We start from the raw sequence: 24,519 nt of genomic DNA on the forward strand, positions 1-24,519 counted from the left end.
AAATAATTTTGGGTGGAGGACATAATGTGGTCCTTGTTATATAACCACGAAGAAGTTATGGCTTAAAGGAGATGAGTAATTTGGTAGTGGCCAACGGATAAATTTAACGGGTAGATCGAAAACAATGGTAAGTGATCATGAGAAAAAAATAAATAAAGGATCAATGTGGCTTTTAAGCTCCTAGTGATACCATATTGAAAGTATGAAATAATTAAGTTTTTATTTACTACTAATTTGTGAGTGTACAATATATATAGAGAGAGTAATATACAAGCTTGAATGGAGTTTTGACTTGAAAATACACTTCTACAAAATTTCCAAAGTTGGTTTTTAACATCAAGTGGAACTCTAGTTCAACAATGATTGATCAAGCTAAGTTAGAATAGAATAAGTTTACAAATTAAGAAAAAAGGGAAAGTTAATTTGATGAATTTGATGTATGACTATTTAAATTATTATGTGAAGTGAAAAATGACTTTGAAGTTGTGTGTGCTCCTATATCATGCATGACTTATTTATTAACGAATTAATTAGTTTTTATATGACATGCATCTCTATATGTGTAAAATTATTTTTCGTGAAGATGTTATGATGTTTATTTAGTAGAGTTATATCGTCATTTATAGTTGGGTAAGTATTCTCAAAATGTATATTTGGAGTTTAACTCAATTTTACAAAATTAGTATATAAGGTGTGAATTTTTTCCCACTTTATATATACTATTTTGATTATATCATTAGTTGATGTGAAACTAAATCATCACACTCAAGGTTGCACTAAACAAGACAAGTTAAGGTGTCCGCACTAAAATAGTTTTTCTAACATTCCCCCTCATACTTAAGACTTTTTGTCTCCAACACACCAAGTATAATTAGTCCAATAATAGATCTAAAATAACCTTTAATATCATTTTAAAATGTGAATTTGAGTCTAATTTTATCTTACAAAATTGACTTTTAAAGTGTGAATTACTTTAATCCTCACTTATATATATTATTTTGAACATAATCAATGTAAAACTAAACCACTAAATCATCATCTCAACAAGGCAGGCTAAGAGATGTACTTCGTTAAGGCAATTTTTACATCAAATAATATCATAAGTTAATGACTAATTGACACATGGTAATTTTTACAGCAAATAATATCATAAGTTAATAACATAAATTTATGAAAATAAAATAAAATATAAAAACTAGCTAGTAATTTCATAATTTTTTTTTATACATGGTAATTAATATCATAAATTGAAACTAATCAACACAACTTCTGGACATAAATTAAAAGCTATTAAAATAATCGTGTATACCAAGCAAACTTATAAATTGCCATTACTTGCGCAAAAGCACTTGTAGTAGATCACATAAAACGTGTTTAAAAAATCATGAAACGAGAAAGAAATTAAGTATATTGAAAAAAAAGTGCATTTATAATTTATATCTTGAAATTTATGCGATTAATCTAACTCAGGAAAATAATATTATATTTATATATCGGTATTTTATAATTATTAACTTATTATTGCTAGTTGTACAGTATGATTCCCACTCAACACTATAGCCTGCTCAACTCCTCACGCAACATACCATTAAAAAGGCAATTTTATCCCTTACAAAGGGATAATGAAAGAACAATTGAATTGAATATAATTATTATAATTAATCTCATTACGGACCTTTCGACATCACACAATAATATTGTGTGGTTAAATAATTTTAATAAATGGTCGTGTCTATAATGAATGATTACTATGATTGAGACATCTAGTTAATTAATTTATTAATTAGTATAAGGTAGTTGTCATTTTCAATCCTTACAAGAAGCTCCTATATTTTTCCATTACAATACAGTGGATTATACTTTACTCGTGAAGAATGACTATTCTGAATATATTTGGAATAGCCGAATGAGATTTTAAAACAAGAAAAAGCAAAATTCAAGACCAAAATTAAATTCTGAATATATTTAGGGTCCATCTTGATACCAATACTATTTTTTGATTCATCTGATATCAATACTATTAACATCAGTTGACGAGTTTCTTTTATATCTTTTTTTTTTATGTTTTTATTTATTAAGTCCTTTTCAACTTGTGTCCGTTAGGAGTACTTACCTATTGATACTAATTAAATAATTTTTTATAAAAAGTTAATATTTAATTAATGTGATAATTATCTTTATGTTTTCAAACTTGCGCCAGTTATAGCCAAGCTAAAATCATTATTTTTATAAGAATTTAAGATGATTGATTTTTTAAAAGTAAAAAGTAATTATATTTAACTAAATTAATCTTGTACTTTATTTAACTTATATATCTAATTTTATGAGAATATCAAACAGCAGGGATAAAAAAAATAACGAGTACTTTTAATTTTTAAAATAACAAATAATTCAAAATGAATTAAAACTTCTAAATTATCATCATCATCATATCATTATTTTAAAATGAGGGTGTGGTTTATTGTATAAATAAAAGATTTTGTGGTACCTATGGTAAAGGATAATGAAAGTATTATTGAGTGATGGTATATGCCACAAACTCATGACGAGGAGATTGTGAACAATTGAACAAGGGACGTGACAAGCATATATTCATGGTCCCATCTATGTCCCATTGTTTCCAACACACCACCATTTTCCTTTAATGTTTATCTCTAAGTTGAAAGCTTTCCCCCCATCCCCTAATCATATTCCGCTGTTGTTTATTAACTTTTGCTTATCATTTTCCATACATATACTTTAAACTATAATCAAGTCAATATATATAGGATGGGAAGAAGTCAAAGGTTTGAATATTTATTAGTAAAAGTTAATGGCTAATAATTAATATATATATTTATATTTTAAAAAAATTATATTATTAATATATTATGAATGAACGATAATATAAAATTATTTTAAATTGTTGTATTACATAATTATTAAATTCATTGATTTTTTGACGGAACCATTAAACTCATTATTAATTAGTTTTGTTGAGAATTTTTTTTGTTGAAGAATATAACCAATAAACTCATTATTTATTAATTAGTGGTGTCTCTACTTTGAACGCAATCTGGATTTATAAAACTTATTTTGATACTGTTGTTTATAGAAGATGTCTAGGGTGAACTAGTATTACAAATGTACAATTATTATACACTACAAGATTCATCTCAATCCCATATTGATATGGTGCACCTCCCGTGTCAATTTTTTTTTCTTCTGTTTTTCATTCTCTTTCCTTCATTTCTCACCAACCATGACCTCTTTCATTCATGCTCTTCTTATCTCCTATCAATGCTAATGATGACTTATATCTGTAACCATTTATCACAACATCGAACTTGATTTTTCTGTTGTTCTTTTTTATATTATCCGTATATTGTTTCATTAAAATAACAATGCATAATAGTTATATTAATATTTAATGATAATATTTAATTTTAAAAATTATGAAAATCATATAATTTTAAAGGATAATACATGAAAAGACAAAAAAAAAAAACAAATTTCACAACAGAAACATAATTTTATGCTATTGATGAATATAAGCAAATGATAGAAGGGTGTTTTAATTTGCAATGTATATTAATAAATAATTGAAATGTAGAATTTGGTGGCAATAGGATGCAGAGCCATCCCCTTAAAAAAACAAAATAAAAACCCAAAATAAGGAAAAAAATGAGGTAAAGTATATTAGGGAAAAGGAAGATCAACGTGAACAACACCACTCCCTTCGCTTCAAACATGGTTTTGTTTTTATGCTAACTACCAATCACTGGACAAAAATTAATTACCAAATAAAATCAAAGAGAATGAAGAAAAAGCTATGATAAACTAAAACGGCTATGGTAAGTGTTCCAGTGCAGTGATCGTCGTTGAAAACACGTCGACAAATTGCAGGTTCAGAGGGCGCCAGAGACAATGGAAAGGGAGGCAGAGTAAAATAGGAAAAACTTTGGTGTGGAAGGTGTATGATACTAATATAAGGATTCACAATAATTATGCATGGTGGAACATTTATGATAGTGATCCACCCTAGACACGGTTTTGTTTATATATCATGTTTCTAAGCAAAACTCAATTTTATAATAATAAATAATCTACAATTATATCATAAATTCAAATATTTATTTTTATTAAGGATCTAATCCCATTCTCATTTTATTTTTTTACCAAAATATTTTAATTTAATTTTTCATTTTCAAATATTATCACTTAATTTTAATTTTTTTTGGACAGAGATACATTCTTTTTAGATAAACTGAATTTTACTATTATTATAAAAAATAAGGTAAATTATCACATTTTTACAAAATTAAGTAAAAAACATAATTTCATATTTAGTATCTGAATGCGTAAAATTATAATTTTATTGAGAAAATTACATCTCATTTTTAAGTTTTTGAGACTAATTTAATATTAAAATATAATTTTTAAAACTTAATTATATATTAAATTGTAAAATTTATGAATCAAATCAATTTGATATTAAAGTATACAACATCACATACTTTCTCCTAATTTCATATACAAAAGTTTTCATTTCTCCTTAAAAAAATATAAAGACATAAATTCTTTCTCCTAGTTTCTTTTTTTTGACAAATTCTTTAACCTAAAAATACCCATTATTGTTTTTTCAATTTTTCCTTTGATGAGTAGGTAGATCAATGTCTTTCAAAAACATAAAAAAGATCAATGGTTTACAATTGACACAGTGCAAGTTGAATCAAAAGCACCGACCCTCTCCGGCTACCGCTGCCTGAGTTGGTGCTCCACTTTGGTTTTCGTTACCCTTCTTTTGGTGCCCAAGTTTTGATTTTTCAGAGAAGATTCACTTCCTTTTCTTCAAATTCAGGCACTTTTTTCAAAAGGGTATTCCCATCTCGTGTTTTTGATGTCTGCTTATTGCTTTCTAATATTCCTAGTATTTTCTATACATTCATTTATAAAAAAAGGGGTTTTATTTTATTTTTTATTTTTGTAGGGTACTTTGGATCCTAATTTTGATTTTTAATTTTTGCTCATTGAATTAGGCTAAGTCACTCAACTGATTGAATTAGAGCTATGAACCCCGTTGATTGGGAACAAGAACTGAAAAAGTATGAGGATGTTATAGCCTCAGGTACCAATTGTATGAAAATAAAGGCCATGGTGATGCTGACACGTTTATCTAAGCATGCCCCTGAGGATGTGTTAGCTCGCACCATACCCATTCTCACTGAGATTCTTGGTCACAATGTTTCAAATGATTCTGCTCCTACACTTCAAGAGGCTGCTGCTTATTGCTTGAAGTGCATTGCTTGCAGGGGTGATGGTGAGTTGGCGGTTGAAATTGGTGGACATGGCGCCACTCGTTCCTTGATGAGGTTGTTGCCTCACTCTGAAGGGAGGATGCAGAAGGTACTGACTAAATGTATGCTTGTTATTGTTAGTTTTTGCAATGCAAGTAGGACAGTTGTTGCCACCAATGGTGGGGTGGAATTGATCATTGGTTTGTTAAGTTCTTGCACCGAAGATACTAGACGGTATTTGTTGGAGATTTTGAGCGTGCTGGCGTTGAGGAGGGATGTTAGGAAGGCTCTCACTAGACTAAGAGCTCTTCATTATGTTGTGGAGGCTGCTGGTTTTGGGAGCATGGTGTCTAGGGAAAGGGCTTGTCAAGCAATTGGGTTGCTAGGAGTCACGAGACAGGCTAGGCGCATGCTTGTTGAATTGGGGGCGATACCGGTACTTGTGGCGATGTTTCGTGATGGAGATCATGCCACAAAGCTTGTAGCTGGTAATTCTCTTGGTGTGATATCTGCTCATGTTGATTACATTAGGCCGGTGGCTCAAGCTGGGGCTATCCCCCTTTATGCCGAGCTTCTTGAAGGACCTGATCCTTCTGGGAAGGAGATAGCTGAGGATGTGTTTTGTATATTGGCTGTTGCTGAGGCTAATGCTGTTGAAATTGCTGGGCACTTGGTGAGGATTCTGAGGGAAGGTGATGATGAAGCAAAGGCGTCTGCGGCTGATGTGATGTGGGATCTGTCAGGTTACAAGCACACAACGTCTGTGGTCCGGGATTCGGGTGCGATTCCTATTCTTGTTGAGCTTTTGGGGAGTGGAAGTGAAGATGTGAAGGTGAATGTTTCCGGGGCATTTGCTCAACTAAGCTATGATGGAACAGATAGAATGGCACTTGCTGAGGCAGGGGCAGTTCCAATTCTCATTGACTTGATGAATGATGTTGATGAGGTTGAGGAACTAAGGGATAATGCTGCAGAGGCTCTTGTCAATTATTATGTCGATCCATTGTATCATGATAGCGTGTCTGATGCGATTAATGTTCCTTCGTTCAGAAATATGCAGAATAGATTAACTCATATTCGTGCATCGAATGAGCACATGGCTAGATCCTTGAGAAGAATGAGTGTTGAGCAGCTCACTTGGAACCCAGATCTTGCATAATCATTTGAAGGGTATGTTTTGATCTCAAAGCCTTTGGAATGTTGTTTTCAGTCTCTTAACTTTTATCAGTTTTACACCCTAGCATAGATATATGTTGTGATGATAATTGGTAGAAGGAGATATATGTCGATCTTTGCTGTATATTTGTAGAAGTTCACAAACACAAATAAAAATGAGTGAGTAGATAGCCTTCTAATTGTGGGAAAATACTTGAATTCTTATAACATAGTTGCCAAATGTCACCCTTACTGTCATTAGTTGTGTTATTCCTTATGAATCAGAAACGCTCATTCCTTTTATTGAGCTCCAAGGAAACTTGTGTTTTGGAATGCCTACATCCTTTTGTTACAGCCATTCATTTTGAAGTTTGATTCTGGCTTTAATGCACGATTATAGCATATTTACAAGATCGTCCATTTTTATTTTTATTTGAAGAGTCTTGACTATTGAGAACATGGAAACAACTCTAGGTAATCTTTTAATGCTCAATGCATTTGGTTATTTTGATAAGGTTGTGCTTTAACTTTCGAACTTTAGAGACTACAAATGGACGCCATTCACTCATTAAGAGCTAGTTTGGACAGTTTTTTCAACCAACATTAATTTGAGAAGAAAATAAAATAAATTAAACTTCTTGTATTAGGTAAAATCAACTCATATGGAGAAAAAATCAACTTCTTGTTGGAATTTATAGAATGTATAGAAATAAAAAATAAATTAATTCTTGATGAATCATATGGAGAAAATTTTTTTTATAGAATGTATAGAAATAAAAAATAAATTAATTCTTGATGAATCATATGGAGAAAAAAAAATTAATATAATATAAGCTTGGGTTATTTAATTCGAAATATACCATAATCATTATGGAAGTTAATTTAATATTTTTATAGGGAGAAAACCTGTCAGTTTATTCATGTGGGTGTATAACTTAATTCATATTTGGATCAAGTCTGGATTGAGTTTGGTTAAACTAGCTTATAAGCTACTTGAGTGACTTATTACATAAACTTCATCTAATGACAATGACATTCCACACTTTGTCAAAAACACTCATTGCAAAGCAAGTTTTTCCAAAGGCAAATATTTTCACTTCCATGAACATGGAGTTTGGATGAGTTTATTGAATGGCTCTAAGATTGCACTCAGATCGTTTACATTGCAATAATCCGAATCACAATTCACAGAGTATGCATAAATTATTTGTGAGCATTAGTACGTGACAGAGTGAGTCTCAACAAGTCTCGGTGAGATTAATATAAAGTGTAACCACTAAAAACATTAGTAAGGTAGGTAGGACACGCCACATGCACTGTAAGGATAACTACTTGTATCATTACACTGCATATAGTGTGTCCAACCTTACTAACTAGACACCAGCAAATTTGTATCATCATGAAGAACATCTGATTTGAGGCTAATTTCAATTTAATTTCCAAAACCAGAGTTTGACCTCCTTGTGTATTCTGCAACTAGTTGAGCTAGGGATGAAGATTTGTTCTTAAGCAGTTTCTTTGGTGAATCATATTCCTCAATCAACCCTGCAGGATCCATATGAAGAGAAACCCTATTCATATTTATGATGAAAAAAATAAAGAAAATAAGTGATGTTGCATGTTTGGATTTGACTGGGAGAAATAATCGCTTTTTTTCTTTAAAAGCTTTCTTGGGAAGTTAACTGAAAAAAGAGATTATTTCTTTAAAATAAGACCAAACATGCGTGAAGAAAGAGACGAAGTGATGCTTACCTTGATTTAAAAACAAAACCATGTCACTCTCAAGGATTGAAGTTATCCTATGAGCAATGGTAATGACTGTACATTCTGAAAAATGTTGCGTAACTGTTTGCTGAATAATATTATCTGTGGCTGTATCAACTGATGCAGTAGCTTCATCAAGCACCAAGATCTTGCTTTTCTTAAGCAGAACACGGCCAAGGCAGACCAGTTGCCTTTGGCCCATACTCCAATTTTCTCCATTCTGCATAACTTCAAAAATTCATAATGATAAGTTACACATTCTTACTACATTTTAGAGTTTAGACATATAATTGTAACACATGCTACACCAATGTTCAAAGTTTTCAGAAGTCACACCTATGGAGTCAAGCTTCTCTTCTTTTCTCCTTACTTCATCTCCAAGTTGGCACATATCTAGAGCCTGGAAAGTTTCTTTAAAGAAATTAATATGCATAACTTGCCCTAAATAGACAAGTTCTTCATAGTGTCAATTTTTTTTATAAAAAAATTACCTCCCAAATCTGTTCATCCGTGTACTCTTCCAGTGGATCCAGGTTGGTTCTTACAGTCCCTTCAAACATTGTTGGTTCTTGAGGAATAATGCTAAGTCTAGACCGCAAATCATGAATTCCAATCAAAGAGATGTTAATGTTATCTATCAATATTTCTCCAGCAACAGGTTCAATAAGTCTGAAAAGTGTTTGCACAAGAGTTGATTTTCCACTTCCTGTTCTTCCCACAATACCAGTTTTTGCTCCGGCAGTAAAAGTGCAAGTAAGACCTCGCAAAACAATAGGCAAGTGAGGAGCATACCGAACCTGCATCACACATTTCCTCATTAAGGGAATATACAATATAAAAACCAGAATAGACTTGTAACCAAGAAAATGTAACTGTAGGCTTCAATTCGTAATGGAACAAATGAATAATCTTTGAAATGTACCTGTAAATCCCGGATATGAACCTCTCCAAATAATGGCCAAGAATAATCTGGTTGGTTGTCTTTTATTACGAAAGGAGCTTCACTTGGGAGGGTTGTGTACTGGAGCATTCTTTCAACAGATATAATTTTGTTCTCCAAATTGCAAAGAAACAATATTGCTTTAGTTTGTACAGCATTTAGATTAAGTCCATATGTCACAGCCAATCCCGCAATGCCTTGAAAAATAAATTGAATTGTAAAATGAATAAAGTTTTGTGCTTGGTATCATAAGGAATGAACTATGACAAGTGAATGTATGTCCTTTGAAGTACTCACCAGGAGCAGTCATTGAATTTGGAAAAGTTATCAAGAAAACCAAACAGAAGGCAAAAGTGAGAGTAGATAAAATATCCAATCTGAAAATCAGCCATGCCATTGCAGTTGCACTGTATAATTTGGGCTGGGAATATCTGTCTATCAATTTCATATTGATGTCATTAAATCTTGATTCTTGCTCAAAACTTCTAATGGTTGTTGATCCAGAAATTGTTTCAGAAAAATGTTGTATAACTGGAGCTTGGCATGTACCAACTAATCGCGCCAATTCTCTAGCTGATGCAGAATAGTATCGCTGCATTTATTGAATAACTCTGTTAGTACATTTAATGATATTGTTTGCACGATAGTACATATAATGATATTGTTTGCAGAATAGTATCCTTTTCTCTTCCTCTCAACTTTTGAGAGATGTGATAAAATTAAGTGCATTTTAAATATTTAATCAATGCGGAAAGCATTTGGTGACATTTGCTGTCACTGTTTTCTAATAATAATTAGACATTATCCATAAAACTACCTGGTACCATATGCATGCTGCCATGACAGGAATCAATACTATAAACACCTGCCATGCAGCTTGAGACATCACAACAACATTTCCCAAGAGTTGAACCAGATTGAGGGTAATTGCCCACAATATATTAGCAATTTTCATATCTAGTGCACTTTGGTCTGTTGAAGCCTGCAAGATAAAGTAAAACTAAGATTTAGCCAACAATTACATTCAATATGGTCATTAGGAAATAAAAAGAGAGAAATCATTTTTTAAAAAACAATGCACTAAGCCATATATCAGGTAAAGAAGTTCTCTCTTCAAATTAAACCAATGAAGAATTATACAATATTATGACATACTCTATTAAGGATTCGACCACTTGGGGTGGCATCAAAAAAGGATATCGGTGCTTGAAAAATGCACAAATGCATTTTATTGAAGAGAACAGTGGCTGTCTTGTATCCAGCTATCACAGCAAGAAATGCTCTGGCAAAGGTGAAAATGGAACTTCCAATAGCCAAAGCAACATAGACAACCATAAGTGTAAAGCTTCCAATATCAGGTTCTGCTGTTGCTGAAACAGGTGTTGCCACAGTCATCCAATAATTGCTTGCAATCTGAAAACCCACGGTGAGTGTTTGTGAAAGTAATATGAAGGGTACAAGAGCTCCTCCATAAGCTGTTGTGATGTATTTCCAGTAAATATTAAACCCAACTCTACCCTTTTCCCGTTTTTCTTCTTGAACAAGTTGTCTTTTGGCCTCAATTGTGTCATCTGACTTTTGATCATATATTTTACTTAATGATTTTGTGTCCTCCTTGGTGGTACTTGATGTTTTAAATGTTGGCCTTCTCTCTAAGGACTTAATTGAAGACAAAGCTGCTCTGTGTGCACCTACAAGTGCCATAAAATCAGTGCCTGTCTTGAGAATATCATTGTAGTTTCCTGACTGTGTTATCCTTCCATCTCTCATGACCTAGATAAATTGTAAGGAAGAGAAAATAGTAAATTAACAAAATTGGCATTAAATTAAGTTGCTCAATAGATATATAAGCTGCACCCCAAGAGTTAAAGATAGGTGATGTTGGACTTCCCAACATGTTTGAATTCTTCCACATGAAATTTATGAATCACTCACCAATATTAGATCAGCATCAGGTAAGAACTCTACTTGATGAGTTATGTATATCACAGTTTTTGATTTTAAAATGCCTAGCAAGCATTCCTGAAACAGTGTAGCGTAAATGGAAAGTCAGATAACATCCTGTCCATCCAAATGCTGAATTATATTTAAAGCATATAGATGTATACATGTACACAACATACTGTAGAAATTCATAGGATCAGAAACATAAAATTCTATTAATTCTTAGTAACAAATACAAGGGATAGCTCCACTTGGAGAAACCCCTAACATAGAAAAAAAGCAGTAACTTATAATTGTTATACTCTTATGGAGAGATCCAAACTCACTCAGTCAATTTTAGACGCATATATAAGAATGCATTGAACTGAATAAGTTTAGATTGTTTAAAAAATAGTACCTTAAATAGATGAGATCCTGTATGAGCATCAACAGCACTGAAGGGATCATCAAACAGATATATGTCAGCATCTTGGTATAGAGCACGGGCTATTTGTACTCTTTGTTTCTGTCCACCACTCAAATTGATCCCCTTCTCTCCAATAATGGTCTGATCACCAAATGGTAGAACCTCAAGGTCTTTTGTTAAGGAACATGCTTCTAGAATCTTCTCATACTTTTCCCGGTCCATCTCTTTACCAAATAATATGTTGTCTTCTATCTTGCCTCCCTGTATCCATGGCGATTGAGAAACATAAGCCTTTGTTCCACATATCTTAAGCGTTCCCGATATCTTTGGTACTTCCCCTATTATACAAGAAAGTAAACTAGACTTGCCTGATCCAACAGTACCACATACAGCAACCCTCATACCATGAAAAACTTTGAGATTGATGTTTTTCAATGTTGTAATAGGGGAAGATAAATCCCAAGAGAAATTTCCATCTACTAATTCAATTGCCTTATCAGAACTACCCCAAGGAAGCTTCTCTATTACATCAGTCTGCAACTCATCTAGGCGAAGAAATGATGCAATCCTATCAAGGGAAACTTTAGTTTGTGTAATCATTGAAATCGTGTCAGGAAGATTGTAGATGGGCATTTGAAGAATTCTGAATGTTGCAAGTGCAGATAAGACCTTCCCTGATTCAAGTGGGATTCCCATGAGAACACAAGCACCGAATGTAACCACAGCAATAAAAGTTGGGGCGTTAGTGAAGAGAAATCTAATAATTGCTGTACCAGCTAGAAATTTGTGTAGCCATATCTCCTCAGTCTTCCTAAGCTGAATAACCTTTGACAAGAACTTCATCTCCCATGCTTGCAGTTTTAGAATCCTCATATTCTTCAGAATCTCAGACGTAGCCTTCATTCTTTTATCTTTGAACTCCATTACCTTGCCTTGGAACTTTTCTTGCAATGATGACAAAGGAAGGTTTAGCAACATCACAGTTACAGTGGCAGCAAGAGCAGCTATTGAAGCAACCCCTACACTTCTATAGAGAATTAACAAGGCCAAAGCAACTTGCAGAACACACATCCATGGATCATGCATGTACCAACAAAATTCACCAATCCTTTCAGCATCAACAGTCATCAAGTTGATGATTTCCCCAGTACTACGAACCTCCTTTGATTGACATGAAAGTGTCAAACCTTTAGCATAAATCATTGCCACCAACTTTGATTGCACGCTTACCCCAACCTGCTGGAACCTAAACATACAGTGCCTTTGTGAAACACACTCCAAAAGCTTTGCAGCAACAAATGCCATAGCCAAAACATAACCTTCATTTTTAAACTTGTGTTCCCCATTGAGGTACTGAACAAGGATGTCAATAAGAAAGGGTCCAACATAAGAAGCACATGAATATAGGAATTCTAATAAACCTGATAAAAGGATTCCTTGCCAAGTTGACAAGAATAACACCTTCACGAGCTTAAGAGTGGTCACATTCCTAACACTACCACACTCTGACTCAAGTTTGTTTCTAAGAGTTGGGAAAATCCCAGCCACACTGTCATCAGTAGCAAGATGTGGGAGATCCTCATGCTCTAAAGTCTTCTCATTCCCTAGAGTTATTAAAGGACTGATCCATGAGAAAGTAAGAATGCTGAAAAATCCAGCATTTGAATACCAGGTTAAATTTTCATTTCCTCTAGCCTTAATGGGAACAGAATTGTTGCTTACATTAGAGTCACCATTCAAAAGGGGCTCTTCAAGTGGGGCAAGCTTAGCCATACTGTTAACAGAACATCCAAGTGATCCAACATAACATAGAAATAAACTCGTAATAGAGGAGCCTATATCATAAACAAGATACATAACTGGCAAGAAAATATGCTTTGCATAGACTACGAAGTCAATAACAAGGCAAGAACAACAAACAAAGGCATAGACCCACCACCAAATTCTCAACATACGTGGTAAACTCGGATCCTGTGCCTCGGAGTTTCTAGAATGTAAATAAGCACAAACAGCACCCCAAACAATGGTTTTGAGAGCTAAATCAGTAAGTGTGACAAGCTCCTCTGAACCATAATTGTTATACAAGTAAAAGTAACTTAGTAAGCACAACACAAGGTTGAACACACAAATAACTAAGCTACAAACCAGACTGTGTTTGTAGTACAAGAAACCAGCATTACGGAATCCTTTTCTCTCACTCTTTTCTCTGTGGTCCACTTGCACTTTCTTCCATACCCAATACACAACAAGCACAAGTAACAAAACTAGGTTGAGTGAAGCAGACACCCCTCGTGTGAAAATAGGTTGGAGGAGAAAATCAGTTCCATGGTGCATCATGGAAGAGTAGTAGTGAGAGAAGAGGAAGAACATGGTATGATACCTTACTGTAAAAGAAACAAAAACCAATCAAGAAAACTGACTTGTTGGCTTAACATAAAGGTGGCCAGCGAGTGAGGGAATGTGTGCGTGGTTGTAGAAGTCTGAGAGTCAGAGAGAATGAAGAAGAAAGACAAATTGTAGAGTTTGTTATTGATGACCTGAAATCTGAATATCTAAACTAAAGAGATCAGTATATAGAAAAAAAGAACCCTCTCAAAAGCAGAACAAAAAAACAAAGAGAGAGCAAAAGTGGTCTGATATAACTATTTAAGATTTAAGCTCTATGCTGAACTGTTACAACCAGTCATTTAAATAGAGAATAGAGATATATGAATCACTCTTAATTTTTTACATTTCATGAACATTTCTTACTTTTCTCTTAGATTTTTTTCCTATCACATCATAAACTTATCATATTTATAATTTTTTCTCTCGTTTTATTCTCTAGGTGTTGGAAAATATATTAGGGGTCCACCAAATATTTTTCTTAAATAAAAAACTAGCTAAAACAACAAATTATAGCTAACTAAAACTAGGCATGTTTAGCCCACAACTAGTAACTATTCAACAAAAGAATGCTTAAAAAGAAAACAGACATTGCAGAAGTAATTAATAAAACAGTTGGGAAAATCTCAAATTCTAACCGTAAATATGTAGTACAAACCATAAATGTGTTCTAAAAGAAAGAGGCAACTTGTAGTAATCAGAGTTAATGGAATTTGTTGAGTTTATTATCTTTTATAGTTTCTAAATTTTTATTTTTAGTCTTTTGAATTTCTTATTTTTATTTTTTTCTTTAAATTATTTTTATTCTTATTTTAGTCCTTCATAAGAAACTAAGATTTTTAAAATCAGAATGATCATTGAAACAGTAAGATATTGGTTCATTGATTCAATTGTAGTTAAACCATAGCCGAATTAATAAAATAATATTATTTTAATATAATGCATTATATAGATTAAATAAAAATAACATAGTATCGTGATATTGGCAATAATTATCCATTAATTTATTATACAATTTTTTAATTTCTAATAAGACTAATATAGTTGAATTTCATTAATTTAAAGGTCTGCTTCCCAAATATGTACCCCGTAATTTAATTTAGTTTGAACAGAAAAGGTTTTTACACTTTTCAATGGAAACACACGCAGTTGTAAAAAAAATGAAAAGAAAACACAGACAAAGTAGCTCAAGTGCTCAACAGTGGAGTAAGCTTGAAATTGTGAAATGGAATTAACACACTACCTTTTACTTTTGTCAGCGTACTTTTATACTATTTTATATTTATATTCAAAATTTATAAGAATATTATTGTAGACCTATTATTGTTTAGAAATAATTAAGAACATTATTAATTATATGATTGCTAAAGTTTTTTCAAAGAGATCAAAAACTTCGTTTTCTGTATGATGTAACATATCGGGATTTACATAAAATTTAACAGCAGTGCTGCACTGCCACTACAAAAAAAAAGATCACATCTCTCCAAGCAGAGAGATTTTTGTCTATATACATAAATAATTACTGTAAATAAAAGTAAAAAAAATATTTATATTTACAATTATTTATAATAGGTAAAATTTAAAGATTTATACTATTATTATTTGATATAGGTAAAATCTAAAATAATTTTTAATTACGTACAAATGCTCACCGATAAAATAATTTCAAAACATGTATACATACAATTATTTAATGTTGATAAAATCATATAAAACTTACCGTTACAATGGTCTAGATAAAATTTAAAAAATACATAGTGTATGTAAAATCCTGTAAAATAAATACATATTAAAATAATTATTTTTAAAAAATTCACCAAAGACTCAACAACATAAATTATTCTTATCTTTTTTCATATTAAAATAATTATTTCCAAAAATATCATAAGAATAACAATAAAAGAAAAAAAAAGAAGCTTTGTGAACTCTTTAATAAAGTTAATAAACACATGCTACAAAAAGCAAAAGAGTTCTTCAAGTTAAATTGGGTTTGTCATTTTTTTAAAAAAGTTTAAATATGATTTTTATGGCTTTAATATTTTTTATTTTTGGTATTTGTATTTTTTTTTAATTTTAGTCTCTATAAGTTGATATGTTTTTAATTGTAAGTTTATGTTTTTGTTATTTTTAGTGCTGAATTTTGTTTAAATGAAAACATCCGTTACAAAATGAACTTAATTCTTTGGTGCATCTGCTGATGCAGCAAGCACTTACTTTGTGCTGGATAGTTGGCTGTTTTTGCTTTTTGTTCTTTTGTCTGTTTTTGCTTCTGTAATCTGAAGCATAAAAAAAAACATGAACTTAATTCTCCAATAAGAATTTTTCTGCATACAATATTCAAGCTAGAAACTTTGTTTATGGATAAACACACAAATATCATTTCAACCAACTATCTTGTGTTTGATTTAGTAATCAATTTATTAAATTCATTAAAATTTTTATTTGAATAATTAAGGGTAACATATGTTTTTTTCTCTCTAAAATATGTGAAATCTAGAATTGATTTCTCTAAAAAAAAATGTGTTTAGGAAAATTTGCTAAACAACTAATTGAAAACTAAAAGTTAACCGATTACTAAATTATAAACGTTTAATAAAATTAAATGTTAAAATAACTTAAAAGTATAAAATAACAAACAGCAATCCTCATACCATGAAAAAAACAGTAAGATTTATATTTTACAATGTTGTGTTAGAGGAAGATAAATTCCAAGAGAAATTTCCATCTACTAATTCAATTGCCTTTTCATTTGGAAGCTTCTTTACTACATCAGTTTGCAACTCATCAAGACGAAGAAATGATGCAATTCTATCAAGGGAAACCTTAGTTTGTACAATCATTGAAATCGTGTCTGGAAGACCATAGATAGGCATTTGAAGAATTCTGAAGCAAGTGCAGATAAGACCTTCCCTGATTCAAGAGGGATGCCTATAAGAACACAAGTACCAAAAGTGACCACAGCAATAAAAGTTGGGGCATTATAGAAGAGAAATCTAACAATTGCTGTATACCAACCAGAAATTTCTTTAGCCATATCTCCTCAGTCTTCCTAAGCTGAATAATCTTTGATAAGAACTTCATCTCCCATGCTTGCAGTTTTAGAATCCTCATATTCATTAGAATCTCAGATGTAGTCTTCATTCTTTTATCTTTGAATTCCATTACCTTGCCTTGGAACTTCTCTTGCAATGATGCCACAGGAAGGTTTAGCAACATCACAGTTACAGTGGCAGCAAGAGCTGCTATTGAAGCAACCCCTACACTTCTATAGAGAATTAACAAGGCCAAAGCAATTTGCAAAACACACATTCACGGTTCATGCATGCACCAACAAAATTCTCCAATCCTTGCAGCATCAACAATCATTAAGTTGGTGATTTCTCCAGTGCTCTGAACCTCCTTTGATTGGCATGAAAGAGTCAAACCTTTAGCATAGATCATTGCCACTGTGACGCCCTCTACCCCTTACATATATATACTAATAATAAAAAGAATAAGAAATCATAATTAATTAAAAGTTTTTAAAATACATTTAAATAAAAACCTTTCAAAATGATAAAAGACTCACATTCACTTTTCTAACATCATAATAAAACTGATTCAAATAAATAATAAATCATCTCACCTCAAAATAAGACCGTCCAAGACTTCATGCAATTAATATAGAAACTTATACTCCAATATTACATCCTATCAGAGCATTGTGTTCCGGTGTCCTCTAGTATGAGGTTTTTCATAGCCATTCATCTAACCATCTGCTCTCACGAACACAAGATTCGAGATCATCACAGGATCCAAACACAAATAGCACACGGAGAGTGAGTTATCACATTCCTAACTAATGAAGAGAAACAAGACAACATGTAGATATACATATCATATAAACGAAATATAACTTACTTAAACATAGTTCGCGTCATTCCACCACTTTGTCGCGTAACATCACATCACAACACGCCTCATTCATTTTCACATCATTCATGTACTCAAAGATCAAAACACAATATCATTAAATCAATCAATACACAAGCGTTATGCAATAGATATACTAAGACTCAATCCTATATGCAATGTGGTACCATGTCAGTGAAAAACCTTGTCGGGTGCCTAGGAGTACATGACAAGACAAACCACACACTAGTAAGTCAGGTCACTCTCACTAGGTAAAATCATAGGGAGACCATTCGGGGTCACGCTGTTTTGCGAGAATGCTTCAACCATGTGAGATCGACACAGACTTAAAGGAGCACTCAAACCGAGTGTATTTATCTCTAAGGCCTACACTTCAAAGAATCCGTTAGGGCCTCTCCCTCCTGATTCAGGTCCAACCCAGAAAATATTTTAGCACACAGACTCTATCTATGAACTGTATAAAACACAAGACACCTCAATTATTCTCAAAATAATTTTATCTCGTTGCGATTGTGATTAAACTTGTTGGGTCCTCTCAGTGGTTCCCATCACAATACTCGACGTACATTAATTCATCGCCCTTAAAGGGTCTTATAGTCATGTGATTGTCCAATTCATAACTCACAAGTCAATGCACACCACATCTCAATGCACACATATTACAAGTCAATACACACTCAATTTATCTCATACACTCGGTCTTAATCACAATGGCACAATCCCAATTTAACATGTTATCACACCTCATAAATCATATACATTTTACCTATGAACTATCCATTACACACGACTCCTCAATTATTTTCAAAATAATTTTATCTCGTCGCACTTGTGATTAAACTCGTCGGGTTCCCATAGTGGATCCCATCACAATACTTGTCGCGCAAAAACTCATCGCCCTTAAAGGGTCTTACAATTGTGTAATTGCACAATTCATAACTCACAACTCAATACATATCTATTTCTCTATTCATCACAAGTTCAATTTATCACATACTCACAATTTGAAACACAGTTTCATAATCTCAATATAACAATTTATACAAAAGGTTTATTACAACATGGGCCTCAAATAATTTTACACAATTATATCAAAATCAATTAATCAAAATGATAGATATAAAAAAACGAAAACACTAAGAACACTCAATTTTATCAACCAATTCGCATCAGGATATCAATATTGTATTTATAATCATAAAGGAAAAATTATAATTCAATAAACATCCCAAAATAAACCCTAATTTGATCCCCTAAGGATTCCTACACATACTCATACTATCCCCAATTGCGATAAAATCATCCCTTACCTCTAAGCAGACTTACGTGTATATTCTGACAGTGATAGTGGCATCTCTAGAAATTTCCTGAGATCCCTCGAGCTTTTCCTCTGATTTGCTTTGATATAATTTTCAAGCGTTAGAGAGAAGAATAAGAGATTAAAGTCTTTATTTTGTAATGTCTTTGTGCGATTCACTTTTCTTTCTCCATGAATACTTTTTCACAAATTCCAATGGTGAAGGTGTGCGAAATTGAATTGCAAACCAGGTGTCTAAATTTCATAACAATCCAACGATTAACGAGTCTAGAATTGTAGTTTTACTAGACTGGTTTTGAGTCTCAGCGGGAAAAGAGCAAGTTACGATGCGAAAGACATTTCTCTGAGGTCTGATATTTTTTCGCAATTTTCAACGGTGAGAATTCTCTAAAATATCATGACAATCCAACGGTATGAGATGTATGCAAGAAAAAGAGAGAATTTTGAAAGGAAGAGAAGGGAAAAGGAAATTGATAAGAAGAGAGAGCATAGGGGTGAACAGTGTGAAAAATGACCTAATATATCTCTATTTATACTCTCAGCCTATTATTTACTCTATTTATTTATTTGTTTGTTTTATAAAAAGAAACTCTATTTTATTTCCTATCAAATGAATAAATCAAATATTTTTTTTTATTTTCCTTCAAACCATTATTTTAGTGCAATTATTTCTCCTTATTTATTTAATTATAAAAACCTCACAATTTTTCAAATCTCTTTCTTTTTTTTAACCTAAAAAAACTTTTTAATTTATTTACAATAAATGAGATGTTACTGCCACCAACTTTGATTGATCCCTAACCCCAAGCTGCAGGAACCTAAACATATAGTGCCTCTCTGAAAGACACTCCACAAGCTTTGCAGCAACAAATGCAGTAGCCAAAACATATCCTTCATTTTTAAACTTATGTTCCCCATTGAGGAATTGAACAAGGATGTCAATAAGAAATGGTCCAACATAAGAGGCACATGTGTATAGGAATGAAAACAAACCTGATAAAAGGATCCCTTGCCATGTTGACAAGAATAACACCTTCGCCAGCTTAAGAGTGGTCACAATCCTAACACTACCACACTCTGACTCAAGTTTGTTTCTAAAAGTTGGAAAAACCCCATAGGCACTGTCATCAGTAGCAAAAAGTGGGAGGTCCTGATGCTCTAATATCTTCTCCTTGCCTAGACTTATTAATGGACCAATCCATGAGAAAGTAAGAATGCTGAAAAAAATCCAGCATTTGAATAACGGGTTAAATTTTCATTTAGTCTCACTCTTACTGGAATCAGAATTGTTGCATACACTAGAGCACCATTCAAAAGGGACTCTTCAAGAGGGTTAAGCTTAGCCATACAGTTAACAAAACATCCAACATAACATAGAAATAAACGCGAAATAGAGGAACCTATGTCATTAATAAGGTACATAACTGGCAAGAAAACATGCTTTGCATAAAGTCAATAACAAGGCAAGAACAAGAAACAAAGGCATAGACGCACCACCAAATTCTCTACAAACGTGGGAAACTCGGATCCTGTGCCTCGGAGTTTGTAGAATATAAAAAAACACAAACAGAACCCCAAACAACTGTTTTGAGAGCCAAATCAGAAGCAGTGACAAGCTCCTCTGAACCATAATTGTTATACAAGTAAAAGTAGCTTAGTAAGCACAACAAAAGGTTGAACACACAAATAACTAAGCTACAAATCAGACTGTGTTTGTAGTACAAGAAAGCAGTATTATGGAATCCTTTTCTCTCACTCTTTTCACTATTGTCCACTTGCACTTTCTTCCATACCCAATACACAACAAGCATAAGTAGCAAAACTAGGTTGAGGGAAGCAGATACCCCACGAGTGAAATTGGGTTGGAGGAGAAAATCAGTTGGATGGTGCATCATGGAAGAAGAGTATTAACAGAAGAGAAAGAACGCGGTGTGATACCATAATTTAGAAGAAACAAAACCAAGCACATAACTTCACTTTGGGTAGATATTTTTCTGGGTGGAAGCTAATGGTTGACTTTGCTCCAAAGATTTTTCTTTAACCATAAAGGTGTGAGTGAGTGTGAAAGAAGAGAAAAGATTAGGTGGTACAGAACTAATAAATTAAATATATAGTCAACAATTATCTAACAAAAATTAATTATGTAATTTTTTAATTTAAGAGATCTTAATCAATTTAAAATTAAATACGTTAACTTATAATTTTAGCCTTTTTATAATTTTAAATCCATGATTTTGGTCCCTAAATATTTTTAAATCAAGACATTTAATTTTTCTATTTTAAAAATTAAACAATTTTGATCATTCAGTTAATCATTCAAAGTCAAACTTTGATTTTGACGTGACATATTGATGCTAACATAAAACTTATATAAGTAATTGACATGATACTTATGTGAAAAAATATTAAATGTATCTTAATAGAAATTAAACCCATGACATTTTATTTATAAACAAGACAATCATTAACACACTTTTTTTGTTTAGTTAATTACATTAATATTATTTTCTATATATCATTAATCAAAAGTTTTCTTTTTCAAATTATTATAATTTATAATTAAATAAATTTAATATATATATAAACCTTTTTAATTTTAATTTACATGTTTTTATTTTTATTTTACCCATTTATAATTAAATTTCATAAATTAATATGTAAATTATTTACACAATTTTTTTAAATTGATTTTAATATATAGATTATTTTTACTCTAATTATTAATGTAAAATTAAAAAATATTTATATATGAAATATTTTTTAATTTATAAATTTGATGATTTGAAAAAAATAACTCTGGACTTGTAATACATTGAAAAAAATGTTAATATAATTAATTAAATAAAGCAAGTGTCTTAATAGTTTGTTACTTTAATGATGAATAATAAAGGATTATCAATTCAATTCTTATTAAGATATTTTTTATTTTTCACTTTATTTAATCTTTTTTCACTTAAACATCATGTAAGTTGCCTACATGTCTTTGTCACATCAAAGCCAATATTTGACTTTGGATGGATGGTCAATTGACGGTAGGATCAAAATTATTTATTTTTAAAAATTAAAAAGATTAAATGTCTTGATTTAAAAATAAGGAACCAAAATCATGAATTTAAAATTATAAAAATCAAAATTTGAATTTAACCTTTAAAATATTAAATTATCTATGTATTACATGATTATTGGTCAAAATCATAAATGACGTGATGATTCTAAATTACCTAATAATTTTTTCGTGAAAGAGAGATTGATTAATTGGTGAATTTAATTTTTAATTGTTGGAACTTTGGAAGATGATGGAGTTGTCGATATTTTTAGTGGGGTTTTCTGTGAAAGGTTTATGAACATCCTCTTAGGGCAGATAGCTGAATTGAATCACATTACTAAAGGAATAAAATGTTTGTATATCGGTTTTTATAATATATTATAAGTACCGGAAATTGCTGAAAAAAAATAAAAGGAGAACTATCGGATGTAACAAGTATAATAAGGATTGACATAAATGAGATGACTTTGTACCAATACCAGATAAGAAAATATATGATAAATGAGTAATATAATAAGAAAAAATAAATAAATATACTGCATTTACAATACTCTAACCCAATACTTTACTTTGACTTCAATTTGGGATCAACATATTGTTATAAAAATTGTATGAAAAACATTATATTTAGTTATTAATCCTTGGATCGATAAACGGAATAACGTTTTATATATTATATTTTTATTTTAATATTAAAATGTTATTTTATTCAAGTTAGTAGGATATTCTTCTACCAAGCTCCTATAAAAAGATATTCTTCTAACGTTTAAATTAAAAAAGAAAATAACATTTTAAATTCCTTGTAATAATCCATTATATAAGCGAAAAAAAATTAACGTACGATTAAGAATCAAGTGGCACATAAAAATATATTACAAAATTGAACCGATTCTTTAATATCAATATAATGAATTTTAATACAATATAAAAGAACAAATTTTAGAGTTTATTTTTCATAATTAAATTGCTTAAAAAATTATATTGGTAGTCAATTAAACGAGCATGTAATTAACATGAAAAATACTAATAAGACACTCTTTTTTTATCAGCACACAACGACAATGATCGAGGAACACTAGGTACACGATGGCGACGGTGGAGTGGAACTCGACGGTGGTGTAGTGCAGGAAGAGGAAATCGATGGAGATGGAGAGGGAATATGCATAAGGGTATGTGGGAAAACATGGTGGTTGGAAGAAGTTGTGGGGGTTTGCGGCAGTTGTATAGTGCGCCGGTAGTGGCGGCTGTTGTGGAAGTGGTGTCACTGCCTGAGGTTGAATGGATAGTGGTTTCATCATACCCTGCATGGTGGAGGTGAGAGTAGCATGACAGGAATCAATGGATTGCAAGAGGGTGGTGTGGTGATTTTTGTTTTTCTTCATAGTGGTTGAATTGGATTTGGAAGGCCTCTAATTTCTGAAAAATACCTTGAAGGTTATCCATGGTGGTGATGGTTGGTGTGGGAGATCAGTAGACTGATGAAAGCACCATTTGATTTGTGCAAGATAACTATTGTATCACTATTCCTATTATTCTACCAAAACTAAGAGATAAACATAGAATTAATATTCTTCATTGATCGATTCCTCAAGAGAGCACAAAACTAACATTAAATAATAACCCTAATGAATTACAACCATACACTTGTTATTATTTAGTATTTTAGAAAATTAAAAATAAAACTAATATTGAAAGAATAATATCAATGTCATCTAAGGTTAAAAATCACCTATTTGGGCCTATCTCAAATGCAATATTAATGCAGGTTTTCACTGCCATGACCAGGGCTTGCTGTGTTTGTGATAAAGAAGGGAGGTTTATGGTAGCTCGAACATCCTGCCATCCTGGTCCAAACCGTGTATCTCCGTCATTGAAGGAGAGGCAAGTCGAATTCTTCAAGCTCTGCAGTATGCTATTGACATGGATATGTCTAATGTTATTTTTGAGAAAGACAGTAAACTAGTGCCCCAAAAACTTGCAGGAGGCATCGATGATATTTCAGAAGTGGGCTGTATAATAAGTAATTGCAGAGATATTCTATCTCATTATATATCCAAACTTTTCTATAAATTTTGTAAAGAGACAAGCTAATAGCATTGTTCATAGTTTAGCTAGAGCAGCACTCAATCAAGCTAGTCCTTATATCTATTATCAAGTAGTACTAATACGTTAACTTTTCAGCTTTGAGCTTTCAGCTATTAATTAAATTTTCAGTTAGTGTTGTCAAACATAGTCCAAGTTGTATTATTGGAATAATTCATAATGACAAGATTTGAGCTTGTTTCTGTCAAAAAAAAAAAAGATATTGGTTACTAGAAAAAAAAAACTATAGGGAATTCTTTTTCCCATGTGAATCAGATCCGAAACATCCGA

The 24,519-nt window shown here is 31.9% G+C and overlaps 3 protein-coding genes across 5 annotated transcripts; 1 reads left to right on the plus strand and 2 right to left on the minus strand.

The window, feature by feature from the left end:
* The first annotated feature begins 4,616 nt into the window (after window positions 1–4,616).
* Window positions 4,617–6,789, plus strand: LOC114423500 (vacuolar protein 8). The gene is made up of 2 exons (XM_028390284.1): window positions 4,617–4,857; window positions 5,019–6,789. Exon 2 carries the CDS (start codon window positions 5,050–5,052, stop codon window positions 6,433–6,435), a length of 1,386 nt encoding a protein of 461 aa, XP_028246085.1. The 5' UTR covers window positions 4,617–4,857; window positions 5,019–5,049; the 3' UTR covers window positions 6,436–6,789.
* A 785-nt stretch (window positions 6,790–7,574) lies between these two features.
* Window positions 7,575–14,122, minus strand: LOC114423502 (ABC transporter C family member 3-like). 2 transcript variants are annotated; one of them, XM_028390285.1, is made up of 10 exons: window positions 11,477–14,122; window positions 11,071–11,157; window positions 10,291–10,908; window positions 9,953–10,117; window positions 9,433–9,727; window positions 9,118–9,332; window positions 8,687–8,992; window positions 8,532–8,595; window positions 8,184–8,423; window positions 7,575–7,976 (listed from the first exon to the last, which is right to left on the minus strand). In XM_028390285.1, exons 1-10 carry the CDS (start codon window positions 13,853–13,855, stop codon window positions 7,864–7,866), a joined length of 4,482 nt encoding a protein of 1,493 aa, XP_028246086.1. In that variant the 5' UTR covers window positions 13,856–14,122; the 3' UTR covers window positions 7,575–7,863. The 2 variants fall into 2 exon arrangements, with proteins under 2 accessions (XP_028246086.1, XP_028246087.1); XM_028390286.1 differs by lacking the exon at window positions 7,575–7,976 and having other exon boundaries at window positions 8,211–8,415.
* Window positions 14,123–16,494: 2,372 nt separating this feature from the next.
* LOC114424577 (ABC transporter C family member 3-like) lies at window positions 16,495–17,730 on the minus strand. 2 transcript variants are annotated; one of them, XM_028391439.1, is made up of 3 exons: window positions 17,496–17,730; window positions 16,886–17,269; window positions 16,495–16,798 (listed from the first exon to the last, which is right to left on the minus strand). In XM_028391439.1, the coding sequence occupies exons 2-3, from the start codon at window positions 17,177–17,179 to the stop codon at window positions 16,694–16,696; spliced, it is 399 nt and encodes a 132-aa protein (XP_028247240.1). In that variant the 5' UTR covers window positions 17,180–17,269; window positions 17,496–17,730; the 3' UTR covers window positions 16,495–16,693. The 2 variants fall into 2 exon arrangements, with proteins under 2 accessions (XP_028247240.1, XP_028247239.1); XM_028391438.1 differs by having other exon boundaries at window positions 16,886–17,348.
* Window positions 17,731–24,519: the final 6,789 nt, after the last annotated feature.

Source organism: Glycine soja, chromosome 8 (assembly GCF_004193775.1).
Source record: "Glycine soja cultivar W05 chromosome 8, ASM419377v2, whole genome shotgun sequence".
Classification (NCBI taxonomy): domain Eukaryota; kingdom Viridiplantae; phylum Streptophyta; class Magnoliopsida; order Fabales; family Fabaceae; genus Glycine; species Glycine soja.

Coding starts and splice junctions, on each gene's coding strand:
- LOC114423502 (XM_028390285.1), bottom strand. CDS start 13,855: ATGTTCTTCCTCTTCTCTCACTACTACTCTTCCATGATGCACCATGGA. Junction 9,333..9,432: donor AAATTCAATGACTGCTCCTG/GTGAGTACTTCA, acceptor TTATTTTTCAAG/GCATTGCGGGATTGGCTGTG. Junction 7,977..8,183: donor GGTTTTGTTTTTAAATCAAG/GTAAGCATCACT, acceptor TGGATCCTGCAG/GGTTGATTGAGGAATATGAT.
- LOC114423500 (XM_028390284.1), top strand. CDS start 5,050: ATGAACCCCGTTGATTGGGAACAAGAACTGAAAAAGTATGAGGATGTT.
- LOC114424577 (XM_028391439.1), bottom strand. CDS start 17,179: ATGTGTGTTTTGCAAATTGCTTTGGCCTTGTTAATTCTCTATAGAAGT. Junction 16,799..16,885: donor TATGGCTAAAGAAATTTCTG/GTTGGTATACAG, acceptor GTGTTCTTATAG/GCATCCCTCTTGAATCAGGG.